Source organism: Pristis pectinata, chromosome 24, assembly GCF_009764475.1.
Source record: "Pristis pectinata isolate sPriPec2 chromosome 24, sPriPec2.1.pri, whole genome shotgun sequence".
Classification (NCBI taxonomy): Eukaryota; Metazoa; Chordata; class Chondrichthyes; order Rhinopristiformes; family Pristidae; genus Pristis; species Pristis pectinata.
In genome coordinates this window covers 5,126,707-5,154,314 of record NC_067428.1, presented here as the reverse complement: position 1 = coordinate 5,154,314, position 27,608 = coordinate 5,126,707, and the positions used below count along the sequence as shown (strand labels likewise).

The following is a 27,608-nucleotide window of genomic DNA, read 5'->3' as shown; positions in this document are numbered from 1 at the left end:
TTATGGGTTAATCATGTTTATTAATACCTGTAAACATCAACCACCATGTAGGTAGCTGCAGGACACTCAGAATTAGGACCTTCCATAAAGCTGACCATAAGAAGTCAGCTAGTTGAACTTTCCCCACAGCTCCAGTGACCCAAGTTTGATCCTGTCCCCTGGTGCTCCCTGTGACCGTGTGGGTTTCCTCCCACATCCCAAGGATGTGCTATAAATGTTTCTCTTTCCATAGGTGCTGTCTGACCTGCTGAGTGTTTGAGGATTCTCTGTTTTTATTGCTGGTAGGTTAGCTGACTATTGGAATGTACCATTAGTGCAGTGAAATGGCAAAAGAATCAAAAGGGTTTGTGGGCACTTGAGAGAGAATAAGTTGCAGGGGTGCAGGGAAAATACAGAGCGGACTGGGATTGACTCGGAGTCAACATAGAACCAAAGGGCCACATGGCCTCCTTTGTGTCACAGTAAGTTCTCCACCCAGGCTGCTGTCTTCAAGGGGAGGAAGGTAAGGAATGCCCTGTCCAGCAGGGCAGTATGCTCCATTCTGAAGTAGTCACATGATTTACATCATCAACAAGACCTGTTCGTCAGTCAATCACTTTAACAAGCATTGCATTCTCTGTGTGTACCATTTAGATAGAACTGCAGTTCCAGTTCCAGGAAAGACAAGTTATGTTAAATCACCACAGAAAATTATAGGTTGTGATTCTATTTAAAATGAAGCAACAGTAATTAAAACAACATAAAACCTCTCTCTCTCTCTCTCCAGTTTCACACAGACACAGAGTGGGTGAAGCACCGCCTACACTGCAGTCCCAGACTCTGTCCAGAGTAGACTTTAAATCACTGGGTAGACAGCGTGTGTTGCAATGCCACAATTGTTTCTTCTGTCTTTGGACATTAAAATGTAGCCCTGATTTCCCCATTCAATGCCATAGCTAGAAAACAGTAAAAAAGAAATGACAAATTAGTAAATTACATGGTTTGCAATTAGTAATATTGTTGTACCTCTGCTGTGGTCATTGCTTCCCTGGACACTCCTTTGTGGTCTGTACACTGTCTGTGTATTTTCCTAAATGTACTGTTCTATATGTTTACTGCCCTGTACTGTCCCTGATATACACTGCCCGTCACACTGTCTTGTGTATACACTGTCCAGTATACTCCCATACGCACATTCTCCAATGCACTATCTACACTGTTATGTATTTACAGTTCAGTATACATCCTCTACACTGCCCTGTATTAATTTTAAACTTAACTATACATATACCACTGAATACATTCTCATACATCTTTCCAGTATACATACACTGTCCAGTACACTGTCCCCTATGTACACCCTGCACCCTTTATATATCCTGTGGGAATAGTGTACAATGAGTGTGGATGGGTCCTTGATGGTCGGTACAGACACAGTGATCTGTGTCATGCTGTATGACTCTGTGATATTGCACCTCCAGCCTATCACAGACACTCCCTGGGTTCTTTCCACCCATCCCGTCCCGAAACTTAAAAACATTTGACATCTAACTTTTCCTAAATCTGGTGGTTCATCAGCCTGAAACGTCTACCGTTTGTCTCTCCAGTGATGCTGCCTGACCCACTGAGCATCTCGTGCATTCTCTGCTTACGTTCCAGCTACACTCTACCAAGCTGGTATTTCAACAATGTAAATTAGGTGTCAGCTTCAGACAAACTCAATGGAATGTCCCCGTCTCCTGCCAGACGCCTTCTCTCTTGGCAAGCTGCCAATATTTTCTTAAGTACCCTTAAAGGTAATAAAGAACCAACATGGCAAGAGGAATTATAGTATTTGTACTTAAACGCCCCATGTTAGAAATCTACCTGTTTTTAACAATCCAGTAGTTCAGCCTGGATTTTCTTCCATATCCAACGACCAGCACTGCGTGACTCATAATGTTAGTCTGACACTCCGGTTCGTAATAGATGCCTGGAGAGTGAAATAACACTTTCCTCAGGAAAATCTCGTCTACAGGACATAGTCTTCTCTATAACAAAAATAAACTAGAATATGCTTCTGAAAAAATAGAGAGCTTTCTGCTACAGGTTCCATTTTTAAATCCATCTCAATGTATTGTGTGCGTGGGCAGTGGCTTTCTTCTCAGTGTCAGAAGGTGTGGGTTTGATTCCCACCCCTGAAACAATCTGAGCCGATACCATGGGCTTTGTACGGCTGTAACAAAGCTTTGTCCGATTACACTCTGGTCCTTGAATTAAAGCAAGGCTCCACTGGTTCAATCAAGTGGAAATAAAAGATCCCCTGGCATCATTTTAAAGAGATTGCACGGGGATTGCCAGGGACATCCACCCTTGCAGGTTTCCCTCCAAGCTGTACACCATCCTAACTTGGAAATACATGGCCTTTCCTTCACTATCACAGGGTCCAAATCCTGCTACTCCCACACACTGCAGGAACTAGAAGGACTACAACGGTTCAAAAAGGCAGTTCGCCACCATATTCTCAAAGGTGATAAATGTGGCCTTGCTGTGGCCACTCACAGCCCACTACTAATAAAGTTTATACTAATGTCCCAACAAAGAACAATCGATAGAATGGTTAATTATGTTAAAAAGAACTTAGATAATGCACTAGGTGGTGCCACTGCAAATAATGTTGATGGCATAAGGTTACAGTGAGATATTTCTGGACTAACTGCCGCAGTTAGACTTGTCATCTGGTGAGACATTTCGCACAGAATGTCTTTCTTTTTCCTGAACCACTGCTTCCCCTCCACCACAACGGACAGAGCCTTTGACCACAGCTCACCTAGTTCTCGCACTTCAGCTCTCACCCCTTCTCCTCCTGGACAAAATAAGAACAGAGTTCTCACTTTCTAACCCACAACCCTCCACATTCAATGAACCATCCTTCACAATTTCTGCCAGCTCCCACAAGATTCCAACAGCCGACACGTATTCTCCTCCCCTTTCAGCTTCCGCAGGGATCGTTCCCTTCGTGACTCTCTGGTCCGCTCTTCCCTTTTCTAGTTCTCTCTCTTTTCTAGTTCTGACAAAGGGCCAAAGATCCAAAACATTGCCCGTTCATCATTCCACCAATGTTGCCTGACCTGTGGAATGTTTCCAGCAGTTCGGTTTTTATTTTAGATTTCCAGCATCTGCAGTATTTTTTAACAGAGGTTATGAGGTCTTCTATTCAGTGCTAATGCAAGGATAAATCCAAGGGTTCTATACCTAATGGAAAGCAGGGAACTTAATGATGCAAAGAAATCTGGAGGTCCACAAAGACAGATCACTAAAATGTAGCAGTCGGGTACAAGAAATAATGAAAAAGGCTGATGGAATGTCACCCTTTATAACTAAATTACCGGCGTACTAGGGCAAAGAAGTTTTCCTCCAGCTGTGTAAAAGTCTGGTTAGACTACACCTGTGCGTTCACCTCTGGGAACATCAGGTCATATTAGCCTGAAAGATTCACCAGAATATTCTCAGGGTTACATTATCAAGTTATATTATCAGATTAAATACACTAAATTTGCATTCCCCAGAATACAGACTGTGTTTTGAATTCTGAAAGGGATTGACAGTGCAGAAGATGCTATTTTCATTTCTCATACCCTTCATATTTGTCTTGCTTAAACTTGAAATGTTTACTCTCTTTTACCAGGTAGAGAGGGTGGTGAAGAAGGTGTTTGGCACACTGGCCTTCATCAGTCAGGGCATTGAGTATCGGAGTTGGAACGTTAAGTTGCAGTTGTACAAGATGTTGGTGAGGCCGCACCTGGAGTATTGTGTACAGTTTTGGTTACCCTGTTACAGGAAAGACGTCATTAAGCTAGAAAGAGTGCAAAGATGATTTACGAGAATGTTGCCAGGATTCAAGGGCCTGAGGTATAGCAAGAGGTTGGGCAGGCTAGGACTTTATTCCTCTGAGCATTGGAGACTGATGGGTGACCTCATGGAGGTGTATAAAATCATGAGGGGCATAGATAGGGTGGATGCACACTGTCTTTTTCCCAGGGAAAGGGAACCAAAAACTAGAGGGCATAGGTTTCAGGTGAGAGGGGTAACATTTAAAAGGGACCTGAGGGGCAACTTTTTCATGCAGAGGGTGGTGCGTGTATGGAACGAGCTGCCAGAGAAAGTGGTTGAGGCAGGTACAATAACAACATTTAAAAGACACTTGGATAGGAAAGGTTTAGAGGGATATGGGCCAAACGCAGGCAAATGGGACTAGCTTTGATGGGCATCTTGGTTAGCATCAACAAATTGGGCTAAAGGGCCTGTTTCCGTGCTGTAGTACTCTGTGGCTCTAATTTATCAGCAAACTGAAATCTCATTCCAGTTGTATTACTAATCTCTATATTTGCGCCCCTGTTGATTCTCCAAATATCCCAAATTCACTCCAGAAATGCACTGCCTTTATTACTTGAATTTCATCTGCCAGGAAATCCACACAGGATCACTGAATTTCAAATCAAATTCCCAATTGCAACGTTGGAAATTAATTAAAATATGTTAATGGAGGACTTGTCTCTCCACAGCAATTTGTTGAATATTACAGGGGCAGCTGTATGACTGTTTTGAGGTGAATTCTCCATGTTTAAGTCTTAAGACCTCTTCAATCCTCATTTGACTTTCTTGTGGGTTAATATCAAGGCCAATGACTCTAACACATTTCAGTATCAGATCTGAGCCATCATAATACAGAATAGGTAACATCTGGCACACAAACGCAACATCTCTGCAATTCGCTAACTCTGTGACGACATTGTCCTTTAACGCTCCACTTTCACGGGAGATACAGTGAAGCCATCAATCCTACATGAACAGCTCCCTCTGGATATTTAAACTGCCCACAGGGAATTACCTGAGTGGTAGAACTGGAAGGATGAATGTGTGGCGTCAATAGCAACAGAAACTGGTCCATTTCTGGCGACAGCTTGAGCTAGAGCTTTTTCACTGCCTTGAGGAACAAAATAGTAATTGGTGCAGTTGGTAGCTTTGTACTTGATTTTATAAGCACAGGGATCGTCCTGTTTAGAAAAACAAAACTTGCAGTAAATACAATGTTATCATCACACTGTCAAAGAAACATTCTGTAAGCTCAATGATTGAGAAGTGAAGTGCGCCTAAACTCAAAAAGGTACCTGAATAATTCCAGTTAAGTAAACTTCCTGAACTAAATTCCTCTTCAATTCAGTGCTGAATTCACTGATGTCAGTCTCAGAGTGCTGGTGTAAACTGTTCTGTGATTTTAATTAATTTCCCAGACCTATCCTCAAAGGGACCAATATTTACTTCAGCTCATTTATCTGCAGAAGCTCTTTCTATCTCTGCATATTATTTGCTGGGTTACTCTCAAACTCTATCTGCTTTGTAATTAATTTCAGTATCCTTTGCTGGTTCCTAACAATTTCCCAGTCCTCTGGCCTACCATTAATCTTTGCAGCATTTTATGCCTTTACATTTAATTGAGACCATCCTTAACTTTCTGAGTTACTCAGAGATAATACATCCTTATCATAATGCCTTTCCTTCTCACCAGAGTATATTTCTGCAGAGATTTACAAAATATCTCCTTAAATGTCTGCCACTACACATCTGTCGTCTTCTCCTTTAATCTATTTTCCCAGGCCACTTTAGTCACCTCTTGTCCCCATACCATTGAAATGGCCTTTAATGAATCTTAGGACGTTCAGTTCCAGGTTTCTCACAATTAAACAATTTGATATTCTGAATATGATCACTCTTTTCTGGAAGTCTTTTACCATGAGGTTATTAATTAATCCTATCTCATTACAAAATACTGGATCTAAAATAGTTTGTTCCCTGGTTGGTTCTTCAGTGTTGCTCTAAGTACCCATCCTGAATATACTCTTATGAAGTCATCCTCAAGGCAACCCTCACCAATTTGATTTGTCCAATCTATATAATAATTAAAATCACCCATAATTATTGCAATCTCTTTTCTAGAAGTCGCCCATAATTCCCTGATTTATACTCTGTCCTACAGTATAGCTACTGTTAGGGGGCCTGTGCACTTCTCCCGTCAGTGACTAATTACCCCTTCTACTCCTCATCTCCACCCAAACTGATTCTGCACCTTGAGTTTCAGAGCCAGTACTGTCCCTCACCATCACAGTCATCTTGTCCTTCATTATCGGAGCTTGTCCAGCTCCTTTCCATTTCTCCTTCTCCTTCTGAAGCGTCAAATATGCCTGAATATTCAGTTCCCAGCCTTGGTCACCTTTCAACCACTTCTCTGTAATGGTGGCCAGATCATACCCATTTATTTCTATCTGTACCATCATCTCCTCCATCGTGCAATGAATGTCGTGCATATTCAGATAAAGAGCCATTAATTTTATCCTCTCGTATTTCCTTACTCTGACTCTATGCTCCCCTCTTCCCAATATGCTCTAGTTATAGTTACCCCTGTCATTATAAACACCCAATCCTGAGTCCCTACCAGCTCACCTTTTCTTCCTTGTTATTCTGCCTCAAGTTCCTACTCCCCCACTGTCAAGGTAGTTTAAACCCTCCCCAACAACACTGTACCCCTACAACGTCCCAGCCCTGTTGAGGTGGCCTGTAGGGGTCCCAATTCTTCAGGAATATAAAGCCCTCCCTCCCACACTTTCTCTCCAGCCCAGAGAAGACTACCTTCAAGTTTCTACTTTTCAATCTATTTCTAGTTCCCTATACTCTGCCTGCAGGACCTCATCTCTCTTTCTATCATTGTCATATGGTCCCCAACCTCCGACTGTTTACCTTCCTGCATCTATTCAGTCACATCCTTGACGCAGGAGGCAATGCACCTTCTAGAATCACGTCCAGAACGCATTAACTCCTTAACTATTGAATCCCCCATCACTATTGCTCGCTCACTCTTCTGCCTCTCCTCCTATGCAACTGAGCCACTCAAGGTGTCCCTCTCCTGGCTTTGGCTGCTCCCTGAGGAACCACCACCCCAACAGAAGGGAAAATTTGTGAGAGGGAGACAGGGGATTGCTGCCCATCAGGAAATACTGGCATCGACTGGAGTTGAACCCTGGCTAATGGGGACAAGGGGCAGTAATGACTGAGCAACCTCTTTACATTTCTCCTAAAACTACATCAAACATTCAAGTGTTGGATCACCACTGAAAAAAAAATCACTGAAGAACGTCATGATTAATGTAGCAAGTAAGAGATTACTCACCGTCCCAGTGTAGGGGTATCCAACCTCAGAGTCAATTCCATTGTTCTCATGTACATACAAGAAGGCATTTTCCATCCATCCACCATGACATCCTGCATTCCCCTGGTCCCTTGAGCAATCGACCAGGTTCTGCTCGCTCAGGGAGATAAGTTTTCCCGTCTTCTTAAAGGTCTGCCCCTCCAACGCTCCGGTTGAACTGAATGCCCAGCAGGATCCACAACTTCCCTAAGGACACACAATCCCAAATAGAGCTGAACTTTAGAAAGTACCGTTGCTTTTTGCAAAACTTGCAAAGTTCAATGTTATTTGCTCGATGCCCTTGCAAAACATTCACATTGGGCATTGAAGCTGATCAGGGTTCAGTTAAGGAATGGGGCTCTCCTGCTGTGAAGGATACTTAACCTGAACTCCTAACCCATGTGTTCCTTCCGCATCAAACTCCAAGCTCGCCCTTGGAAATAAGGGAAAGGAGGAGAGTGAGGGCTCAGCTTGTACAACTCTTCCGAAGGTCTTTGCAGAAAAATCCCACTCCTGAATTTATTCCCCAAATACTCGAGCCTCTGTGGACCTTCACACAAGACCTTCCTCCCAGTCGAGAGCATTATTTTATCAGTAATACTGGTCCTGACACTGTAGTGCAGCGAGAAGTGAAAAAGGAGCCTTCCTTCTCGTACTCGGGTGGACACTTCCTTAACGATGGTATTGGTATTGGCTTATTACTGTCACGTGTACTGAGATACAGTGAAAAGCTTTTGTTTTGCGTGCCATCCAGACAGATCATTCCGTATATAATTACAGCAAGGTAGTAAAAAACAAACAGAATGCAGAATGTAGTGTTGCGGTGACTAGAGGATCATTTCCAATGTGAAGTTACAATGAGGAATCAATCCACGTACTCCCTCTTGTTCTATCATTCATGTAGTGCCTCTAAACCAAACTCTTGACTTCAGTCATAAATGGATCTCATATTTCTGATAGCAGAAGCAGCACTTGAGGGTTATCTGTGTCAGGGAGAGGGACTGGAGGCTGATGAGTCAGGTGGAGGCTCCACTGGTTTTCCTTCAGATAGTGTGTTGGGGCTGGCTGTCACCTGGTTAGCAAATTGGGGCAGGTCTCAGGGAGAAGGGGTTACCATCGAGCTCCTACCCAACAGAGCAATGTGGCCCAGCTATTCCCACACCAACTGAGAGAAAATAGGGGTCTTTCTAAAGCTCAGGAAACATAGTACAGCTGAGGTATTCCGAGCTGGGGAGAGGAGATGGGATCAAATACCTCCCCCTGCAGGACATGGTTTCTATAAGACGTTAAAGTCATATTTTAGTCATAGAGTCATGGAGTAACGCAGCATGGAAACAGGCCCTTCCACCCAACTCATCTATGTTGACCTAAGCTAGTCCCATTTATCCATGTTTGGCCCCTATCCCTCTAAACCTTTCCTGTCCATACACTTATCAAAACGTCTCTTAAATCTCATCATTGTACCTGCCTCAGCTACTCTCTCTGGAGGCTCATTCTATATAAGCACCAGAAGTTGCCCCTCATGTCCCTTTTAAATCTTTCCCCTCTCACCTCATGTCCTCTAGTTTTTGAGTCCCTTTCTCTGGGAAAAAAACTATGACCATTCACTCTATCAAAGTTTCCCATGATTTTATACACCTTCATAAGGTCACCCCTCAGCCTCCTACGCTTCAAGAAATAAAATCCCTGCCTGACGAACCTCTCCCTGTAACTCAGGCCCACAAGTCCTGGCAACATTCTCATAAATCTTCTTTGCACTCTTTCCAGCTTAATGACATCTTTCCAGCTTAATGACATCTTTCCTATAAAAGGGTGACCAAAGCTATATCCAAGTGTGGCCTCACCATCATCTTGTACAGTGGGATAAAGACTACTCCTTCCCTCATCAGAACTAACTTGACCAGGACCTCTGTTAGCCTCCGTGTAGGTACGGGATTCTCTCACCACATGTGAAACACTCTCTGCAACCAGATTCGATGAATTTCAGCCCCTCTGTCACCAGAACATACACTCCAGGAAAGTCCCAGGTTCAGGGCCTACTCTCCGTCAAGCTGCTGTTCTCGGTACGGACAGTGGGGGAGGCAGCCACCACAGACCGCCGCACCCCTGGATCAGGAAACATAGACCTGCAGCTGCTCCGGTCATTGATGGTGACACCTAAAGGAGGGACCTATAACCTCCCCTAATGGTCACCACACCACTGGAAGGATGTGGAGGCTCTGGAGAGGGCACACAAGAGGTTCGCCCGGATGTTGCCTGGATTGGAGAGTATTAGCTATAAGGAGAGAATGGACAAACTTGGATTGTCTTCTCTGCAGCAATGGAAGCTGAGGGGCGACCTGATAGAGCTTTATAAAATTCTAAGAGGCTAAGAGAGGGCAGATAGTCAGTGGCTTTTTCCCAGGGTGGAAACATCAAATACGAGAGGGCAGAGTTTATGGTGAGGGGGGAAAGTTTGAAGATTTCTGAGGCAAGTTTTTTTATACACAGAGAGTGGTGGGTGCCGGGAATGTGTTGCCAGGGGAGATGGTAGAAGCAGATGCGATAGGAATGTTTAACAGGCATTTAGACAGGCACATGAGCCGGCAGGGATACAGACCATGTGCAGGCAGAGGGGGTTAGGTTAGGTTGGCACCATGGTCAACACAGACGTGGTGGGCTGAAGGGCCTGTTCCTGTGCTGTACTGTTGTAGCCTGAAGTCCCACACCACCAGGTTCAAGAACAGCTACTTCTCTTCAACCATTCAGTTCTTGAACCAACCGGCACAACCCTAGAGTTTAGCAACACTATGACCACTTTGATCACTTTGCACTAAAATGGACATTTTTTTTGTACTAGTTGTGTTCTTTCTTGTAAAAATTGTGTTTTATTTATGTTTATGTTTTTCTTGTAAATGCTGCTTATACAATGCTATGTGCCTGTGATGCTGCTGCAAGTAAGTTTTTCATTGCACCTGTGCACACATGGACTTGTGCGTATGACAATTAACTCAATTTTGACTATGTTCCATGTATAATATCGACCCTTGTGGGAGATTATCCTGCTGCTGCTCACTGTCTGAGGGCCACTGACACCATAAATAACTGAAAGGACTGACAGTTTTGTCAGGAAGAAAGCACAACAGGGGTGAGATTATTATTGAGCACTAACCCATTCCTCATGCCACCAGACTGACTCATTTGAAATAATGTTGGGGGTGGGTTAAAACTGGCTACTGATTCCCTGGGGCCCAAGTCTAATCTCAGCCTCAGTGGTCCTGTCCAGATGAACACTCCCCAGCACCTCCTCTACTACTGCTGCTCCAACAAGGAAAATCTTCCCTAATTTTTTTTCCTTAGGCGAAATTCTTTTACCTGGTTCTTCACAGGAGTGACGTATCCCTTGTCACGCCAGTCAACACTCTTTGGAATCTCGACTGATTCTGGAATCCTTAAAAGCCGTTGCGTTGAGTTCCCGGATTTGGGTGGACGGAACCCATTCATCTGCTCGTTGAACTCCTCTGCAGTCTGAAAGGTGAGCGAGTGTGTTAGTAAAGGGTGGGCATCACATCGGCAGAGGAACGAATCAAAGAACTCCCAAAATGCAGGAAACAATCCCTGACTCACTCGCTGGACAAGGCTACAAAATGCCCTCAATTTTCAACTACCCAAAATGTCAACAATTCCTTTCCTCCCACAGATGCTGCTTGACCCGCTGAGTTCCTCCAGCAGATTGTTTGTTGGTCCAGATTCCAGCATCTTGTGTCTCCGTATATGCCTTCTTATTGGATCTTACTTGTTAGCCACAGTTGAGCCACCCTTCCTGTTTTATACTTGTCCCAGGAATCAACAATTATTGGAATTCATCCACTTGCTCCTTAAATGTACGCCACTGCTGATTCACAGCCAATGTCTCTCAATCTCATAGCCAACCAGGACCGATTTCAGAATCTACCACATCACCTTCTGTTTTAATGAAGAATTCTATCACGTTATGGTCGTTCCCCTCTGAGGGGCCTTGCACAAACAGATCACTAATTAATCCTTTCTGAAGGCACAATACCCAGTCCAGAATGGCCTGCTCACTAATTGGCTCCTCAGTGTATTCGTCCGGAGAACCATCTCTATTAACGCCACTGCTTTTTTTTGATTGTATCTTTTTTCAGAGGACGGTGTATTATTTTGTGATCCCTTTGTGCATGGTTGCATGTGGCTCACATCCCAAGTCAGATCAACCTGTTCCCACCTCTCCAGAGTTCAACAGTCAGCTTTAGGAAAATTAAAGGAAGCAACAACACTCAGTCAACAGATGTGGATCATCAGGCTTTAACATCACCATGTTATCACCTGGCTTGGCTGATATCCATATTCTCAGGAAAATTTCATCTCGGCTAATGACAATGGAACATTAAACTCCTTGCATGACATCTTATAGTGGCACAGGAGGAGGCCATTTGTCCATCAGGTCTACGCCAGCTCCCAGGGGAGCAATCCCATGAAACCCATTCCCCCTTTCCTTGTTCTCCTGGACCCCTACAACGTATTCTCCCTTACAAGCTCATCAACTCCCCTTTGGGAGAACGTGCAAACTCCACACAGACAGCACCTGGGGTCAGGATCGAACCCACGTCCCTGGAGCTGTTAGGCAGCAGCACTAATTGCTGCACCACTGCGCCACCCATATTCATAAGGCACTCCCATCACGAGATGTAGCTATGTCACCACCAGCACTTTATACACATATTACCCAGCTCTAAGCCTCTGTTCAAATGCTTTCTCCACATTAAGAACTTCTCACTTACCAGGTCTCCAAACTGGTTTATCCTAAGATCATAGGTGTGTTTACCCTTCATGTATTCCAGGTTGTGATATTCAATTAACCTGAAGTTTTTTTCCCACACCATTCTCCGAAGACTTTCTTCTTCCTGAAGGAAAATAAGAAAACAGAGTTCTGCTGATGAAACAACATCTCTCAGGGAGCTTTCTGCAGCTGGAGATAAGGACATGTTCGTCACTTCCACAGATAGCCTTAGTCACCCACCATTATAGCCTCGTGCTTGATGTCTTGGTAACTTTCAATTATTCCTGCTCCTCGTTCAAGGAAAAAGTTTAATAATATTGCGCAATGTTCTCCTTGTGCATAAAGATTTCTAACCAAAGGATTTAACTTTTACATGAATTCTCATTATTCTTTACAACTGAATGGCACTAGGAGTCTAGGACCAGGGGTCACTATTGAAGAATAAACCGTCAGTCATATAAGACAGATGAGACAAAAGTTTTGAGAGACCTTAGAACTCTCTTCCTCAACGGGCATTGTAAGCAGAGTATTTGAATATTTTTAGAGCAGAGCTTGATAGAAATATGATATGTAAGTGTGGGACGAAACATTACCACAGGGTTGAGGTTACTCAGATCAGCCATGATCTTATACGACCTTAGTAAACAGCGGAGCAAGTGCGAGGGGCGAGTGGCCTACTCCTACTTCTAATTCGCAGGTTCGTTTGCACTGACCTCTACGAAGCAGGTCATGGAAAGATGGAAGGTCACATGTTCAAGTAGTGATCCATGCAGAGCTGCAAGATGGTGACAACGCTGGAACTAGGGTGCAATTTGACCCCAACAAATCCAACCTTCCTCATCAACATCAACTCCTTGCTGGAAAGCTTCCATCTCCAGACAATGATGAGGTCAGAGTTGGACGTGGCTCTGGTACCGTCTGCGTATCCAGCGAAGGGATGGGAGTGCAGCCTACAGTAGTAGGAGGGAGCTGGCATGGGGGAAGAGGAATCAGCACGCCTCTCACGAACAAAGCATGCAGAAGTTCCCAGTGCAAACTGCATTCTTGGCAGGAAGCTGCCACTCGTCCAACAACCAGTGTCCACACTCATGTGTTAGAGGGCCACTCAGGTATAAAGACAAACCTAACCAAACCCACCTGAACCCGAGGACTTATTTTTTTTGATACCTGACCCGAGCTCGACCCCTATGGTCAGGTCCCATCAGGCTGCGGTGGAGTTGTAAGGTTGTCAGGGCTCCACCCATTACACAACTGAGGACCCATGGCCCAGGCCACCGCCCTTACCCGTTGATCAGTTCAGGTCCCTATGCCTTTTATTCTCTCCCCCAGCCCACCAGTGCATGGACCCTCTACTCAGGATGGGGCACACACACTACACCCAGTATAGAATCAAAGGAGAGCATTCTTTTTATTTATTTATAAGGAGAACCCAATACGACAACTTATCATTTTTTCAAAGGTCCGATGAGGCAGCCAGGCTCTCACACGCCGATAAGGATCACCTATTGAGGCTCCGGGTTGCAGCTGTTGTCTACACAGCAAGATCGCAGTGTGGTCTGCAATCTGGTGGCCTTGACAGAACCTACACTGAGGCCCAGTGAGCAGGTTTTTGTTGAGCAAGTATTGTGTTGCACCTCCTGTCACTTTGCTGAACGTCACATGCAGTGGATTGATATTTGTCCAAATATTTGTGGACCAGACATGTCTGGGAAATTTTCCACGTTGTTGGCTCGACACCAGTGTTGCATCTATAGAGGAACCGCTTGCCCAGAGCGTAGCTGATGCTCGAGCACAACTCTTCAACACTGCAGCCGGGATGTTGTGGCGATACAAAACCTTGTTGTATCAGTGGCTCCCAACCCTTTATCACAAGGGGTGAACAGATGTTTGACTTCTGTGAGCCCAGGAGAAAGCCAAGATTGGTCATCTATTGGACCAATAGGCACTGGCCTAGAGATTCACCTGCGTCAGCTTTCCAGTGTTAGAGCAGTGTTAGTAACATTATTTGAAAAAATTCCAACAAGACAAAATAGCAACAGTTTTTAGCACCAGTTTCAAAATACTGCCAGCAGGCTCTTACATGCATTATTATTCAGTTTCAGGAACAGGGGCAATAGGGATCAAGTTTCCCACATTAGTAGCATCTTTCCACACAGTCCTGACCCTAGGAAGTAACCCTTAAAGGATTAGACCACACTACACCTGGGTTCATTCAGCTACTGGGGAGAACTGGGAGGGGAAGGAGTGCACTGTGATGGGTGGAGCCGGCAGAGTCCTTCTGTGGGGGAAAGGAATCAGCATAGATTTCTAAAGAACATTATGTACAGGAAGTTGCTGCTGGTTCAGCAATCCTGCCACAGATCCTTTCAGGCTACCTCTGCTGAAACACCTTGCTGTTCCTTGCCGCCATGCTGTTATCAAGAAATGCCCCACCAGCAAAGTGGGGAATCTTTCACTTTCAGTGAGTGCGACCTCAGCATTGACACTCGGAAGGGGCATTTGGCCACAGTTCAAGGTTTCGGAAGTGCAGGCATTCATAGAGGGCACTCCTGCCCTTACTGACTCCTCCCTGGCACATTCCTGTCTCAGGTGTCTTTCTCCAAATTATGAACATGAAACTATTTCTGTCTTTGCAGAATTCCTCCATCATCTCTGGCCACTTAGTTCTGAGGGTCAACCTGCTGAAACCACCTGGAGGGTGAGGTGATGACTGGGGCCCTGGTTCAGGTACTGTGTGCGTTTGGTAGAGAGTTGAGCAGCACTCTAGCCAAGACTGCAGGAATGACAACGTGAACCAGTTAAATAAAACTGACTAACTGTAGGCTATTTTTTTTTAGAAAGAGTGATCAGTGCCTATCATACTCAGGCCAACATGGTTCAAAATCTCGCTGAAAATGAATTTTGGGTGTTGCATTGTTGCTGTCATTTGGCTGAGCCAAACAACAGGAAAATAACAGTAAGATTATACTGAATCCTCGAACCAAGAGTCCCATCCTTTTAATGACTGGCCTTAGCTCACTCAGAATCAAGTCCAAAATTAGTTAACATGATTATCGCCTGAGCAACATCAGTTGTACGGGTGTTGTGCAGATACATTTCTAGGCTCTGGTCTTTCTCACTCAGGTCCTGGCCTCTGCCATCATTAAGGATGGGAAAGTTTTTGGAGCCCGTTAATTGACAACCCCCATTCACAATGACTGTGATTTGACTCAAGACCTTTGATTTGATCCACTGGCTGTGGGAATGCTGAGCTCTGCCTGCTGCTTCCACTCTTTGGCGCACAGGTAGTGTACACAAGGTAGGCACACAGGCACAGTAGTGTAGCGGTTAGCATAACGCTTTACAGCACCAGTGACCCGGGTTCAATTCCGGCCGCTGTCTGTAAGGAGTTTGTACGTTCTCCCCGTGTCTGCGTGGGTTTCCTCCGGGTGCTCCAGTTTCCCCCCACATTCCAAAGAGGACAGGTTAGGAAGTTGTGGGCATGCTATGTTAGCACCAGAAGCGTGGCGACACTTGCGGGCTGCCCCCAGAACACTCTATGCAAAAGATGCATTTCACTGTGTGTTTCGATGTACATGTGACTAATAAAGATATCTTATCTTATCCTGTATTCTGGCTTCAAAACACTTAGTGTGGGGGAGCGTACCCACCCCCATATTCGGGTGCCCAATAATGATCCCCTGTCCTGATCATAAGACCATGTTTCAGCTGGGAGGAACAATCCAGGCAATAGGTCCCAGAATTGGTAATCGATTTATTATTGTCACATGCACAGAGATACACTGATAATTGTTGTTCTGCAGGCCATCCATACAGATTATTCCAAACACAAGTACATCGAGGTAATACAAAGGGAAAAGCAATAACAGAGTGCAGAATATAGTGTTACAGTTACAGAAAAAGTGCAGTGCAGGTAGACTAATAAGGTGCAAGGGCCATGATGAGGTAGACAGATCAAGAGTTCATCTTTACCGTACAAGTGATCTGTTTAAAAGTCTTATAACAGCGGGATAGAAGCTATCCTTGAGCCTGGTGGTGCATATTTTCAAATGTGTGAATCTTCTGCCCGATGGAAGTGGGGAGAAGAGAGAATGACTGGGGCGGGAGGGGGCCTTGATTATATTGGCTGCTTTCCTGAAGCAGCAGGACAGAGACAGAGTCTGTGGAGGGGAGGCTGGTTTTCATGATAGACTTGGCCTGTGTTGACAACTCTCTGCGATGTCTTGCAGTCTTGGGCAGAGCAGTTGCCGTATAAAGAAGAACATCAGGGGCACTGACTGCCTCCATCATGGGCCAGGACAAGGTGAGCAAGTCCAAACACTGGGGAAAAAGTACTTTTAAGCCAGGAGTTGAGTGATAATTGGGCTGTTCATTACCAATTATAATGTCAGTTTGCTATATAGCATGACATAGATTGCATATTTTATAAATAGTCTCTTCAGCTACTGATGTTTCCTACCTGAACTGATCAGAATAGGTGTGACTAATCTCAGTGCTGATAACCATCAGACAGTTGGTGGAGGTTTTATGGTGGGTTGTGACATGCAGGACTTTAATCAGACATATCAATGAGCCAACAGACTGCAGCAGTGTCCTGACACAGCCTGACCCAGGCTCATGGGTGCATCTGGGATTTGATCCCGAGTCTGTATGTTCCTTCAGTGTCTGCATGGATTTATGTTGGGTCTTCCAGTTCTCTCCTAATCGCAGTGTCATGGTGGATAGCAGGTTAAAACTTGCATTTATGTAGCACCTTTCATAACCCCCAGGCATCCCAAAACTCTTCATGACCAACTTCAGAGACCGAGGTTTGATTCTGGCTGCTTTCTGTAGGGAGCTTGCATGTTCCCTCCATGAAGGCGTGGATTTTCATCGGGTCCTCCAGCTGACCGCCCCCCCCCCCCCCCCCCGACACCAGTCCATGAAAACCCTTCCCAGTCCGTTCATTAAAACAAATGAGCGACAACCTTTAGGCCAGAGGATGGTGCATCTTTGGCATTCTCTACCCAAGAAGGTTCCAGAGGCTCATTCCCTATTCAAGGCGGAGATTGATAGGTTTTTGAATATTCAAGTAATCAAGGGATTATGGGGCTAGTGCAGGAAAGTAGTGGTGAGGTTAAAGATCAGCCAGATGGAGCCAAGTATCCTGCTTCTGATTCTATTTCATAAGGTTCTAATGTTTGGCACTGCTGCAGGGTCCAGACACTGGAATTACTAGGTCCGCAGGATGCTGTGGACTTTATGTACTTCCGTAGTTTATTTCGTGTCAGACGAAGTTAAAATTATTTCAGATCTGATCAATCAGCACTCGGATGCTTTATTCTTTTATTATTTCTCTGTATCATTAAAATGTAGGTGCCGCTGTGGGAGTGCAGTGAGGGCACGTCACATTGCCGCTGTGGGAGTGCAGTGAGGGCACGTCACATTCTTGGACACTTGCACATGGGCCAACATGTTTCTGCAGTACCAAGGAAGTGCTCCCACTGGCAGAGGTGGCATCTTTCAGATGATGCCCCGAGTTCTCTCACAGGTGGTAAGAAGATCCATAGCAGTATTCTTGAGAACATCAGTCAGGTCTTCCCTGTGTCGCTGATGTTTATCCCCCCAAATCAATGCCTGAAGCAAAAACATTTGTTCCCAGGTCTTGCTGGCGAATTCCTCGATGTCCCCTGCTGGTCAAAAGTACTTCTTACCTGGTTACCGTGGCACACAAGGAGGCCATTCAGCCCACTGTGGTCCATGCTGGATCTCAACAGAGCCATCACATCAGTTCCACTCCCCTCACCTTATTCACACTGTAGCCCTTCACCTTATTCTCCCTACAAACCCATCAACTCCCCTTTGACTCTTCCACTACTTACCTACGCTAAGGGACAATTTATAACCTGCCATCCAGCACCACACTAGGATCTCGGAAGAAACCAGAGGACCCAATGAAAATCTACGCCGTCATGGAGAGAACATGCAAGCTCTACACGTACCACACCCAAGGTCAGCATCAAACCCTGGTCAATGGAGTTGGGCATGAAGAGTTTTGCGACATCTGAAGTTATGAAAGGTGCTATATAAATGTAAGTTTTAACCTTTCTTTTGAATTAACAATCTACATCCTGAACCACACGAAGTGCACCTGCCGTTTCATGGCCTCACCTCTGCATACTGTTTCTGGTGTGACAGCTTCCACTTCTCCCAGTCTTCAGTCAGCGCCGGATCAACTGGAGAGGCGGCAACCACGGTCAGAACCACCGTGAGCAAAGTCTCCACAAGCTGAAGGGCCTTCATGACAGCTCACCTGATAAAGTTAAAACACGGCACAGTTAACTTCTGCTGTTCAAGGTTCCCCATTTCTGGAACTGCAGCCCAATCAACATGAGAAACAGCTGATGGCGACGTTACAGTATTAGTTGCTGAGCCACACACTGGGCTTCATGGTTCACTGCAGTCCAGTCAGGCTCTGGTGCTCCCTCCCCGTTAGAAATCATGCAAGCAACGGGCATCTTACATTGGAAGATTTCCCATCACGTATTGCTGCATGGATTTCCATTGCCCCTATTTCTGCCTGGGCTCATGGTGTGACAATGGGCATGAACACAATGCCACTGGAACACACAACCAGTGGAATTGCTCTCCCAGAGAACCACACCACTAAAGCAAATCAAGTTAACTATGAACCAATATCTCAATCATAGCTACACTTACTGTTATCATAGAGTCACACAGCACAGAGACAGACCCTTCAGCCCACCAAGTCTGCACCATCCATCAGGTACTCATTTACATTAATCCTACACTAATCCCATTTTATACTCCCCACATTTCTATCGACATCTCATGGATTCTACCACTCACTTAGACACCTGTGGCAATTTATGGTCAATTAATCTGCCAACTCAAGTATCTGGGATTGGGAGGAAACCAGAGTACCTGAAGGAAACCCACATGGTCAAAGAGAGAACATGCAAACTCCACACAGACAGCAGCGCAGGTCAGGACAAACCCTGTGCTGGAGCTGTAAAGCGGCAGTTCTACTAGCTGTGCCACAGTTCTAGTTGTTGAAGATAATAATTGCAGCCTCAGAACATCGCTGCAGGAGTTCATCTTCAGCTGTTTCATTAATGACCTTCCTTCGATCACAAGGTCTGATGTTCACCAATGATTGTACAATGGTCAATTCCATTAGCAATTCAGCAAATAAATTAACCCATGTCTCTACACAGCAAGACCAACCCAACATTCAGGCATGACTGGAAAGAGGTAACTAGCATTCACACCACAAAAACACCAAGGAATGACACTTGCTGACTTGTCCCATTTTGAACTGTATTGGTCATAAGGTTCGGAGATGGCTGTCTGTGTTAATTGGTTCAGAAATCTTAAATAAGGACACCAAGATCTACTGGTACCAGTAATGAGATAAATGGGAAATAATTACATATCATTATTATTGGCAATAATGACTGATTTGCTCATTGACCCACCACTTCAAAATTCATTTGGGACCAAGGCCCAAGGCTTCAATCACAACAGAGAGGGCCCTGCACATTGTCAGTGTTCTGGCCCAATCTCCTCTCATGAGACTGGTTTTGGGAGGCTGCCAATGCCCATGACCTAGGGTTGAGGCTAAGAGACCATCATTCAGTGAAGAAGGGGTGCAACTGGGTCACAGAGTTGGAAAGGCAAGAAACAGTAGCACTCGAGAAGAAATTGGGAGGTAAAAGACCAGCACTTGCACTTTGTATTTGGAGGATTGGGTCCCTGGGTGAGGTGGGAGGGTAGGTAGTGGTGGATGGTGTGAAGATGACAAGTACAAGGAGGCACAAGGTCCAGGTAAGTATTTTACTTGCATCGCAGGACCTACAGGTCCGCATTCCAGAATCAGCCCACTCTCATGGAAGTGCCCAATGACAAGTGTCCCAGGACAGTGACCTCCACATTCAAATAGAATGATGTCGTCCTATGTGCCCTCATGGGATGATGTCGTCCTACACGCCACATACATCCACATGTGAACCGTCAGGTGGGTGCAAGGGTGACTTGTGCCCAAGAAGGGCGAATTCAAATTCCCACAGTGACACAAAATGATCCAGTGGGAATGACAGCGTTTCACACAAGCAAACAGAAAAAAAATCAATTCTTGATTGCATGATGCTGAAAAATAACCATATTAACCAAGTTAATTCTGAACCATAAATATTTGGTAAGAATACTTGATTAAGATAAAACCTTGTAGTCATAAAATGGAGGCAGTGACGAGGATGAGAGCCGAGACACGGAGGCTAAGATTAAAGTGCGTATATACACAAGGTGCAGGCTGAGCAAATGTACTGGTGCTTAGCAATCAACAGATAAGGACAGGTTTCTGCAGACTGCAGGCAGCTGCACCATTCTCACCCCATTACCAAGTGAGTGAGGAAGAGAAAAAGATATGAAGATGTTGTGAGAATCTCTGCTGGCCCTGATGAGAAAGGATGTTTTTCACATAATTTCACTTATCTGAGGGTGAAATCTCAGTACTAGCTTACAGATGAAATACTGTTATTCGTTAGTCAAGAATTAGAGGACAGTTTGAGGACTTTAGAAATAGATAAAGTGCTGGGATCTATTAGGAAGGATACAGTGGAAGATAATAATAGGTTTGGGCAGTGTCAACGTGGATGTATGGAAATTGTCAATAAAGATTTTTTTCCTTTTTTGTTCATTTTCAGGATCTGGTTGTCACCGGCAGGGTCAGTATTTGTTGCGAACCCCAACCACCCCTGAGAAGATAGTGGTGAACTACCTTCTTGAACTGCTGCAGTCCTCCTTGTGAAGAAACTCCCAAGTTCTGCTGGGAGGGAGCCTCCGCATTTAGATCCAGTGGCGGTGAGGGACTGCTGATTTATTTCCAAGTTACGAAGGTGTACAGTTGCACTTCTCGGTGGTGGAGGCCATGGGTTTGAGAGGTGCTGTCGGAGTAGCCGGGGCAGATATCTGCAGTGCATTTTGAAGATGATCCACGCCGCAGCCACTGTGCGCCACTGATGGAGGGAATGAATACTTAGGTTTATTGAAGGGGTACCCAACAAGCAGGTTGCTTTGTTCTGATGGCGTCAAGTTTCTTGAGTCATTGGTGCTGCACTCATCCAGGCAAGTGAAGAATATTCCGTCATGCACCTTGTAGTTGGTCGAATGGCCTTGGGAGTGAGTCACTCACTATGGAATACCCAGCCTCTGACCTGCTCTTGTAGCCATGGGATTTATGTGGCTAGTCTAATCAATCTTAGTAGTGATCCCCAGGATATCGATGGTGGGGGACACAGTGAAGGCAATGCATTGAATGTCAGGGGTAGGTGGTTAGACTCTCTGTTGGAGTTGGTCATTGCCTGGCACTTGTGTTGCAAATATTATTTGCCATTTATCAGCCTGTGCCTGAATATTGTCTAGGTCTTGCTGAACGTAGGCGCGTGTAACTTCATTGCTGAGGAGTTGCAAATGGAAGTGAACATTGAATCATCATTAACATACGTCCCCACTTCTGTCCTTATGATGGAAGGAAGGTCATTGATGAAGAACTGAAGATGGTTGGGCCTGAGGAACTCTTGCAGTGATGTCCTGGGGCTGGGATGATTGACCTCCGACAATCACGACAACCTTCCATAGTGTGAGGTATGACTGCAAATGCTGGAGTATTTTGCCCTGATGCCCACTGACCTCAGTTTTACCAGGCACCTTGATGCCACACTTGTTATAATGCTGCATTGATATTAAGGGGAGTCAGTATCATTTGATCTCTGGAATTCGGTTCTTTGGTCCACGTTAGGGCTAAGGCTGCAATGAGGTCTGCAGCCAAACAGTCCCAGCAAAATCAAACCATTCTGGTTGCTGACAATTGAGAGTAGACTAATTGAGCAGTAATTAACCCAACTGGATTTGTCCTGCTTTTTGTGAATGGGACATTCCTGAACAATTTCCCACATTGTCGGGCAGATGCTAGTGTGGTATCTGTCCTGGAACAGCTTGGCTAGAGGCACAGCTAGTTCTGGAGCCCAGGTCTTCAGTACTACAGCTGGGATGCTGTCTGGTCCCAGAGTTTCTGCTGTACCCAGTGATCTCAGCTGTTTCTTGATATCATGTGGGGTGAATTGAATTGGCTGAAGACTAGTTTCTGTGGTGGTGGGGACCTCAGGAGGTGGCCAAGATGGATCACCCACTTGATACTCCTGGCTGAACATAGTTCTGAATCCTTCAGCCCCTTCTTTAGCACTCACGTGCTGGTCTCCACCATTGTTGAGATGTAGATGTTCTTGGAACCTCCTCTGCACATTTGTTGTTTAATTGTCCACCAACATTCCTAACTGGATGTGGTAGGACCGCAGAGCTCTGATCTGATCCATTGAGTGTGAGATGGCTTAGTTCTCACAACTAATGGATCAGATCAATGGTCCTGTGTTGCAGATTCACTAGGCCTGTCATTTCTAGGTATGGTTGATGTTGTTCCCAGCTTGTTCTTCTGCACTCCTCATCATCCTGCCAGGTGAACAGGATACAACAGTGGTGGAGTCTGTCACACAAGGGTTATTAAACAAAATTAGAGCTCATGGTACAACTATCGTGGATTATGGATTGGTTAACATTCAGTAAAGAGTAGGGATAGAGGTCGTTTTGTGTTGGAAGTTAGTGTCTTGTGGGGGCCACAGGGATCAGTGCTGGGCATTAGTTGTTCACAATATACAGTATATCTGTGACTTGACAAGGGGATGAAGTGCAATAATGACACAATGATGAGCGTTTGTGTGGTTGTGAGAAGGAGACTGAGAGGCTTCAGGCAGATATAGATATGATAAGAGATCAGGTAAGGAAATAGGAGATAGAATATAATGCTGGGCATTAGTTGTTCACAATATACAGTATATCTGTGACTTGACAAGGGGATGAAATGCAATAATGACACAATAATGAGCGTTTGTGTGGTTGTCAGAAGGAGACTAAGAGGCTTCAGGCAGATATAGATATGATAAGAGATCAGGCAAGGAAACAGGAGATAGAATATAATGTGGAAAGATGTGAGGTCATCTGCTTTGGTGGAAAAAATAGGAATGCAAAGTATTTTTTAAAACGATAAGACTTTGAAAGGAGCCGATCAGTGTTCAGAGAGACCTGGGTGTCCTTACACACAAATCACTGGAGGTACAGTAAGCAATTAGGAAGATAAATGGAATGTTGGCCTTTATTGCAAGAGGCTTTGAGGATAAGAGTAGAGATGTCTTGCTCCAACTATATAGAGCACTGCTGAGAAATCTGGAGTTTAGATTAGGTCTGACCTCCCTACCCAAGAGTATACTTGTGATAAAGGGGGTGCAGCAAAGATCAATTCCGCCCACTCCAGTGTAACTCACTGCAGAGCATTTGGTGGTAAATTACGTCATTTCGTTATCACTGTAAAACATGCTAGACAATCTTAAGATTCTGCAACATTCAGCTGGCTTTCCCACGTCTCCTCAAAAGTGTCAGCAATAAACAATCCTTCCTTAACTATTGCAGTCTTTTAAATAAATGAATGTATTTAGCACTAATATCTGACTTAGCAAGTTGGAATGGCTTTGACTGGAAGTGCGATCCCAGAATTAGATTAGATAAATCCCATTTGCCCCTGTTCTTGATGTGTCAACAGCACTTTGCACACAATTTTGGGATATAGTTTTTATATGTTGACAGTCACCCCGAGTAACATCCACTTCCTTAAACTTTTGTTATCGCAGCCCTTGGTACAGATCAGGGTGTTTGTGGACCAATAACTGCAGCTCACTGAACTCTGACTCGATGCTGCCACTAATCAGATAGAGGGGCTCGACTTGGGACACGTTTTGCCTGTTCTATATTCAGGTCTCTATCAGAATCCTCCTCATCTGAATTTCCCTCCACCAGACATGTGACCACTTTTTGGAAGTCAGCACACTGATATTGTGGGCATCTGTTTAGCAAGAAGCATAATTTTAAGGTGATTGGAGGAAGGTATAAGGGAGATGTCAGAGGCAAGTTTTTCTCTTACACAGAGAGTGGTGGGTGCATGGAACGCACTGCCGGCAGAGGTTGTGGGGGCAGATATATTCGGGACATTTAAGAGACTCTTAGATAGACACATGAATGATAGAGAAATGGAGGGCTATGTGGGAGGGAAGGGTTAGATAAATCTCAGAGCAGGATAAAATGTCAGCACAACATCGTGGGCTGAAGGGCCTGTACTGTGCTGTAACGTTCTGTGTTCTGTGTGTGTGTGTGTGTGTGTGTGTGTGTGTGTGTGTGTGTCTGTCTGTCTGTGTGTCTGTCTGTCTGTGTGTCTGTGTGTCAATCACACAGGTCAGGTTTTAACATCACTTAAATGCTGGTAAATGATCAAAATGCTTTCATGATGCAAGAATGCTCCCAGTTCCAAAATTTTTTTGAGTGATCTTCCATTTGGCATTAATTGCTGAACTAAACACAATTTACCACAACAAAAATGTGTGAAATCCAATTTCCATGCAACAATTCTGAAATAGAGAAAGGAAGTAGGTCAAGTTTTCCCTTGTTCAGTAAATTTTTTTCAAGCCCTTGTTGATGTGTATTTAGTCTTTAGAAGAATATTGTTTCTGGTTTTAATCTTGTTCCTAGTTTAAGAATTAGTCATATTTTAGTTTTGGACAGAAACGTATAAATACAAAATGTGGCATCTCACCAACTTTTTCCCAATCTAGGGCTTTCACATTTTTTTTCAATAAACCAACATTTCCAGTTACTTCAGCAACAACTCATCAGATCACAAGCAACACAGAATGCAGCTTCATCGTGTGCCACCCAAAGGTAAGGCTGTTGAGAAATTCCAGTTTGCCTCAAAGTTGCCCAAGTCCAGCCTGGGCTAGCAGAAGCCTTTCTGTTTGGTTTTATCAGCTCCGAGGGGAACTGCCCACTGCAGTGGCAACATCAGGAAGCAATGAAAAATAAAATGACTGTAACACCTAACCAGCACTGGAGAGCTTGAGTTATAAGGAGGGCCAGGAAAGGTTGGGACCTTTTATTCCCTGGAGCATAGGAGGCTGACAGGTGACCTTATGGAGGTTTATAAAATCATGAGGGGCATCGATAAGATGAATAGCCAAAGTCTTTTCCCCAGGGGAGTGGAGTCCAAAACTAGAGGTCATAAGGTTAAAGTGAGGGGAAAGATTTAAAAGGGAGCTTTTACCACACAGTGAGTAGATTGAACAAGCTACCAGAGGAAGTGGTAGAGGTGGCATTTAAAAGGCATTTGGACAGGTACATGGATAGGAAAGGTTTAGAGGCCTATGGGCCAAACGCAGGCAAATGGGACTAGCTCAGTTAGGAAACTTGGTCTGCACGGACAAGTTGGGCCAAAGGGCCTGTTTCCTGCTGTATGCTGCTATGACTCTAGGTTCTGAATAAGGCCTAGAGCTCAATTTACTGAGAGTCTCTGTTTATATCTTATTTTGTCTTCATAAAGAAATGTATTCTGATATACTTGATGAATTATCAAATACAGTTGAAAACAGACCACTGCTCAACACTGGAATTAGTGATTCACATTTTCTTACACAGCTTTTCACAATATACAGCAATTTGTCAGTGATGGGTCTGGAAAAGCAATGATGTAATCGGCAATCGCCCAAGATCTAGTGATGTTCTCTCTCTGTCAGTGATGTGTATGGAAAAGAGGCAACATTACCAGTCAGCAAACCACAAGATTCAAGCGGGATCAGTTATGGGTGTGTAGAAAAGTGACGTTATAAATCTGGTAGCTGATGGGCATGGATAAACAGTGACATTAACGGTGTTATAAAGTCATACAGCACAGAAACAGGACCTTCAGCCCACCACGTCCATGCTGTTCACGGCTACATTAATTGCATTTGCCTGCATTAGGTCCATGGTCAGTGATGGGCCTGAATAAGTAGTGATGGATCTAACGGAGTGAGCAGCAATGAGCCTGTATTAACATTCTCAACACGGTCAGTAATAGGCCCTAATCAGCAGGGACAGTATCAATATGTTAATTGATATGAACCCATGACATTGCGGTTAGCGGTGGGCTTGGACAAGCAGTGATGTTAACTTTGAGGTCACTTGGGCCTGGATAAAAAATAACATTATCTGCAAACCAAGTGGTCTGAGAGGATAAGCAGCGACGTTGTCAGTTTGGTCAGTGACATGGGTCAGAGAATAAGGCACGGAACACAGTTGCTAAACTCCTGGGGGAAAAAAAAGCATCAAGCAAGAAAATGTGGATCCCGATTCTCTTGGGAGCCCTCTGGGCCCATCTCCCTCTCCGCCACCAAGCTCCATGTTACTCTCTCCACCGTCTGTCAGCCACACCCTCCATTCTGGGTGCTTCTCTCCCGTTGTGATTTACCTCTCCACAACTCCCTTCCCCCACCTCCTCACTTTCTCCTCCCCCCCCCTCCCAACTTCCTGCCCCCTTCTCCCCCTTCCTCTCCTGCCCTCCTCCTCTCCCTCCCTTCCCTCCTTCCCTCTCTCACTTTCCCCTCCCCTCCCCTCCCTCAAATAACTTTCCACATTTAAAGTGAAGCCTCTCCCAGTCCCGGACCCACGGGTGAGACGGGTTTTGTTTCAATTCCCCTCCCGCGGCCCAACAGTTTCCACGTTGAGCTCCATACCGATATGAACCGATACGCGATACCGGTTGGAACGGCTCCCAGAGAAAGTTGCCACGGGTCCGGCTCCGGGTCCGGCTCCCCCGGCGGCGGTGCCCGGACCGACTGTCAATCACTGATCCGCGGACCTACCTCGCTGCCTCTCCCGCGGCTCCGCTCTGCAGCCCCGGCGGGAACTGTCAGGATTCCGTGCAAATACAACAGTTGTAACAGCTTCCCTTCGCCGCTCTCATGTGACTGTGAATCCGAACAGCCAGTCGGGTTGTGCAATGTGTGATATTTCCCGCAGGGTGAGAAGTGGAAGCAATTGTAGGGTGTAACTGTGCAAAAAATGCCAGCCCGGAACTTGGACCGATTCAGGCTCTTTTTTTAATGAACATGTTAGTGTTAAGCTCGCGGTGGCTTCCGGGTGGGATTCATCCCGCTGGGAGATTGACTTGGGCATATTGGTATTGGTTTATTATTGTCACTTGTACCGAGGTACAGTGAAAAGCTTGTCTTACAAACGGATGGTACAGGTCAATGCATTACACAGTGCAGTTACATTGAGTCAGGACAGAGTGCATTGAGTCAGTACAGGTAAAAACAGTAACAGTACAAAGTGTCACAGCTACAGAGAAAGTGCAGTGCAGTAAGGTGCAAAGTCACAACAAGGTAGATCGTGAGCTCAGTCCATCTCATTGTATAAGGGAACTGTTCAATAGTCTTATCACAGTGGAGTAGAAGCTAGCCTTAAGTCTGGTGGTACGTGCCCTCAGGCTCCTGTATCTTCTACCTAATGGAAGAGGAGAGAAGAGAGAATGTCCCAGGTGGGTGGGGTCTTTGATTATGCTGGCTGCTACACCAAGACGACGAGAGGTAAAGAAAGAGTCCAAGGAGGGGAGGCTGGTGTCCGTGATGCGCTGGACTGTGTCCACAACTCTCTGCAGTTTCTTGCGGTCCTGGGCAGAGCAGTTGCTGTACCAAGCCGTGATGCATCCAGATA

The 27,608-nt window shown here is 45.1% G+C and overlaps 1 protein-coding gene across 2 annotated transcripts; it reads right to left on the bottom strand.

Moving 5' to 3' along the window:
- Positions 1-26,914, bottom strand: LOC127582614 (procathepsin L-like). 2 transcript variants are annotated; one of them, XM_052038057.1, is made up of 8 exons: positions 26,627-26,914; positions 18,132-18,273; positions 11,983-12,105; positions 10,556-10,708; positions 7,184-7,408; positions 4,850-5,015; positions 1,846-1,951; positions 1-935 (listed from the first exon to the last, which is right to left on the bottom strand). In XM_052038057.1, exons 2-8 carry the CDS (start codon positions 18,261-18,263, stop codon positions 836-838), a joined length of 1,005 nt encoding a protein of 334 aa, XP_051894017.1. In that variant the 5' UTR covers positions 18,264-18,273; positions 26,627-26,914; the 3' UTR covers positions 1-835. The 2 variants fall into 2 exon arrangements, with proteins under 2 accessions (XP_051894017.1, XP_051894015.1); XM_052038055.1 differs by having other exon boundaries at positions 26,756-26,911.
- Positions 26,915-27,608: the final 694 nt, after the last annotated feature.

Coding starts and splice junctions, on each gene's coding strand:
- LOC127582614 (XM_052038057.1), bottom strand. CDS start 18,263: ATGAAGGCCCTTCAGCTTGTGGAGACTTTGCTCACGGTGGTTCTGACC. Junction 12,106..18,131: donor ACCAGAAACAGTATGCAGAG/GTGAGGCCATGA, acceptor ATTTTCCTTCAG/GAAGAAGAAAGTCTTCGGAG. Junction 936..1,845: donor TACTGGATTGTTAAAAACAG/GTAGATTTCTAA, acceptor ACTGTTTTCTAG/CTATGGCATTGAATGGGGAA.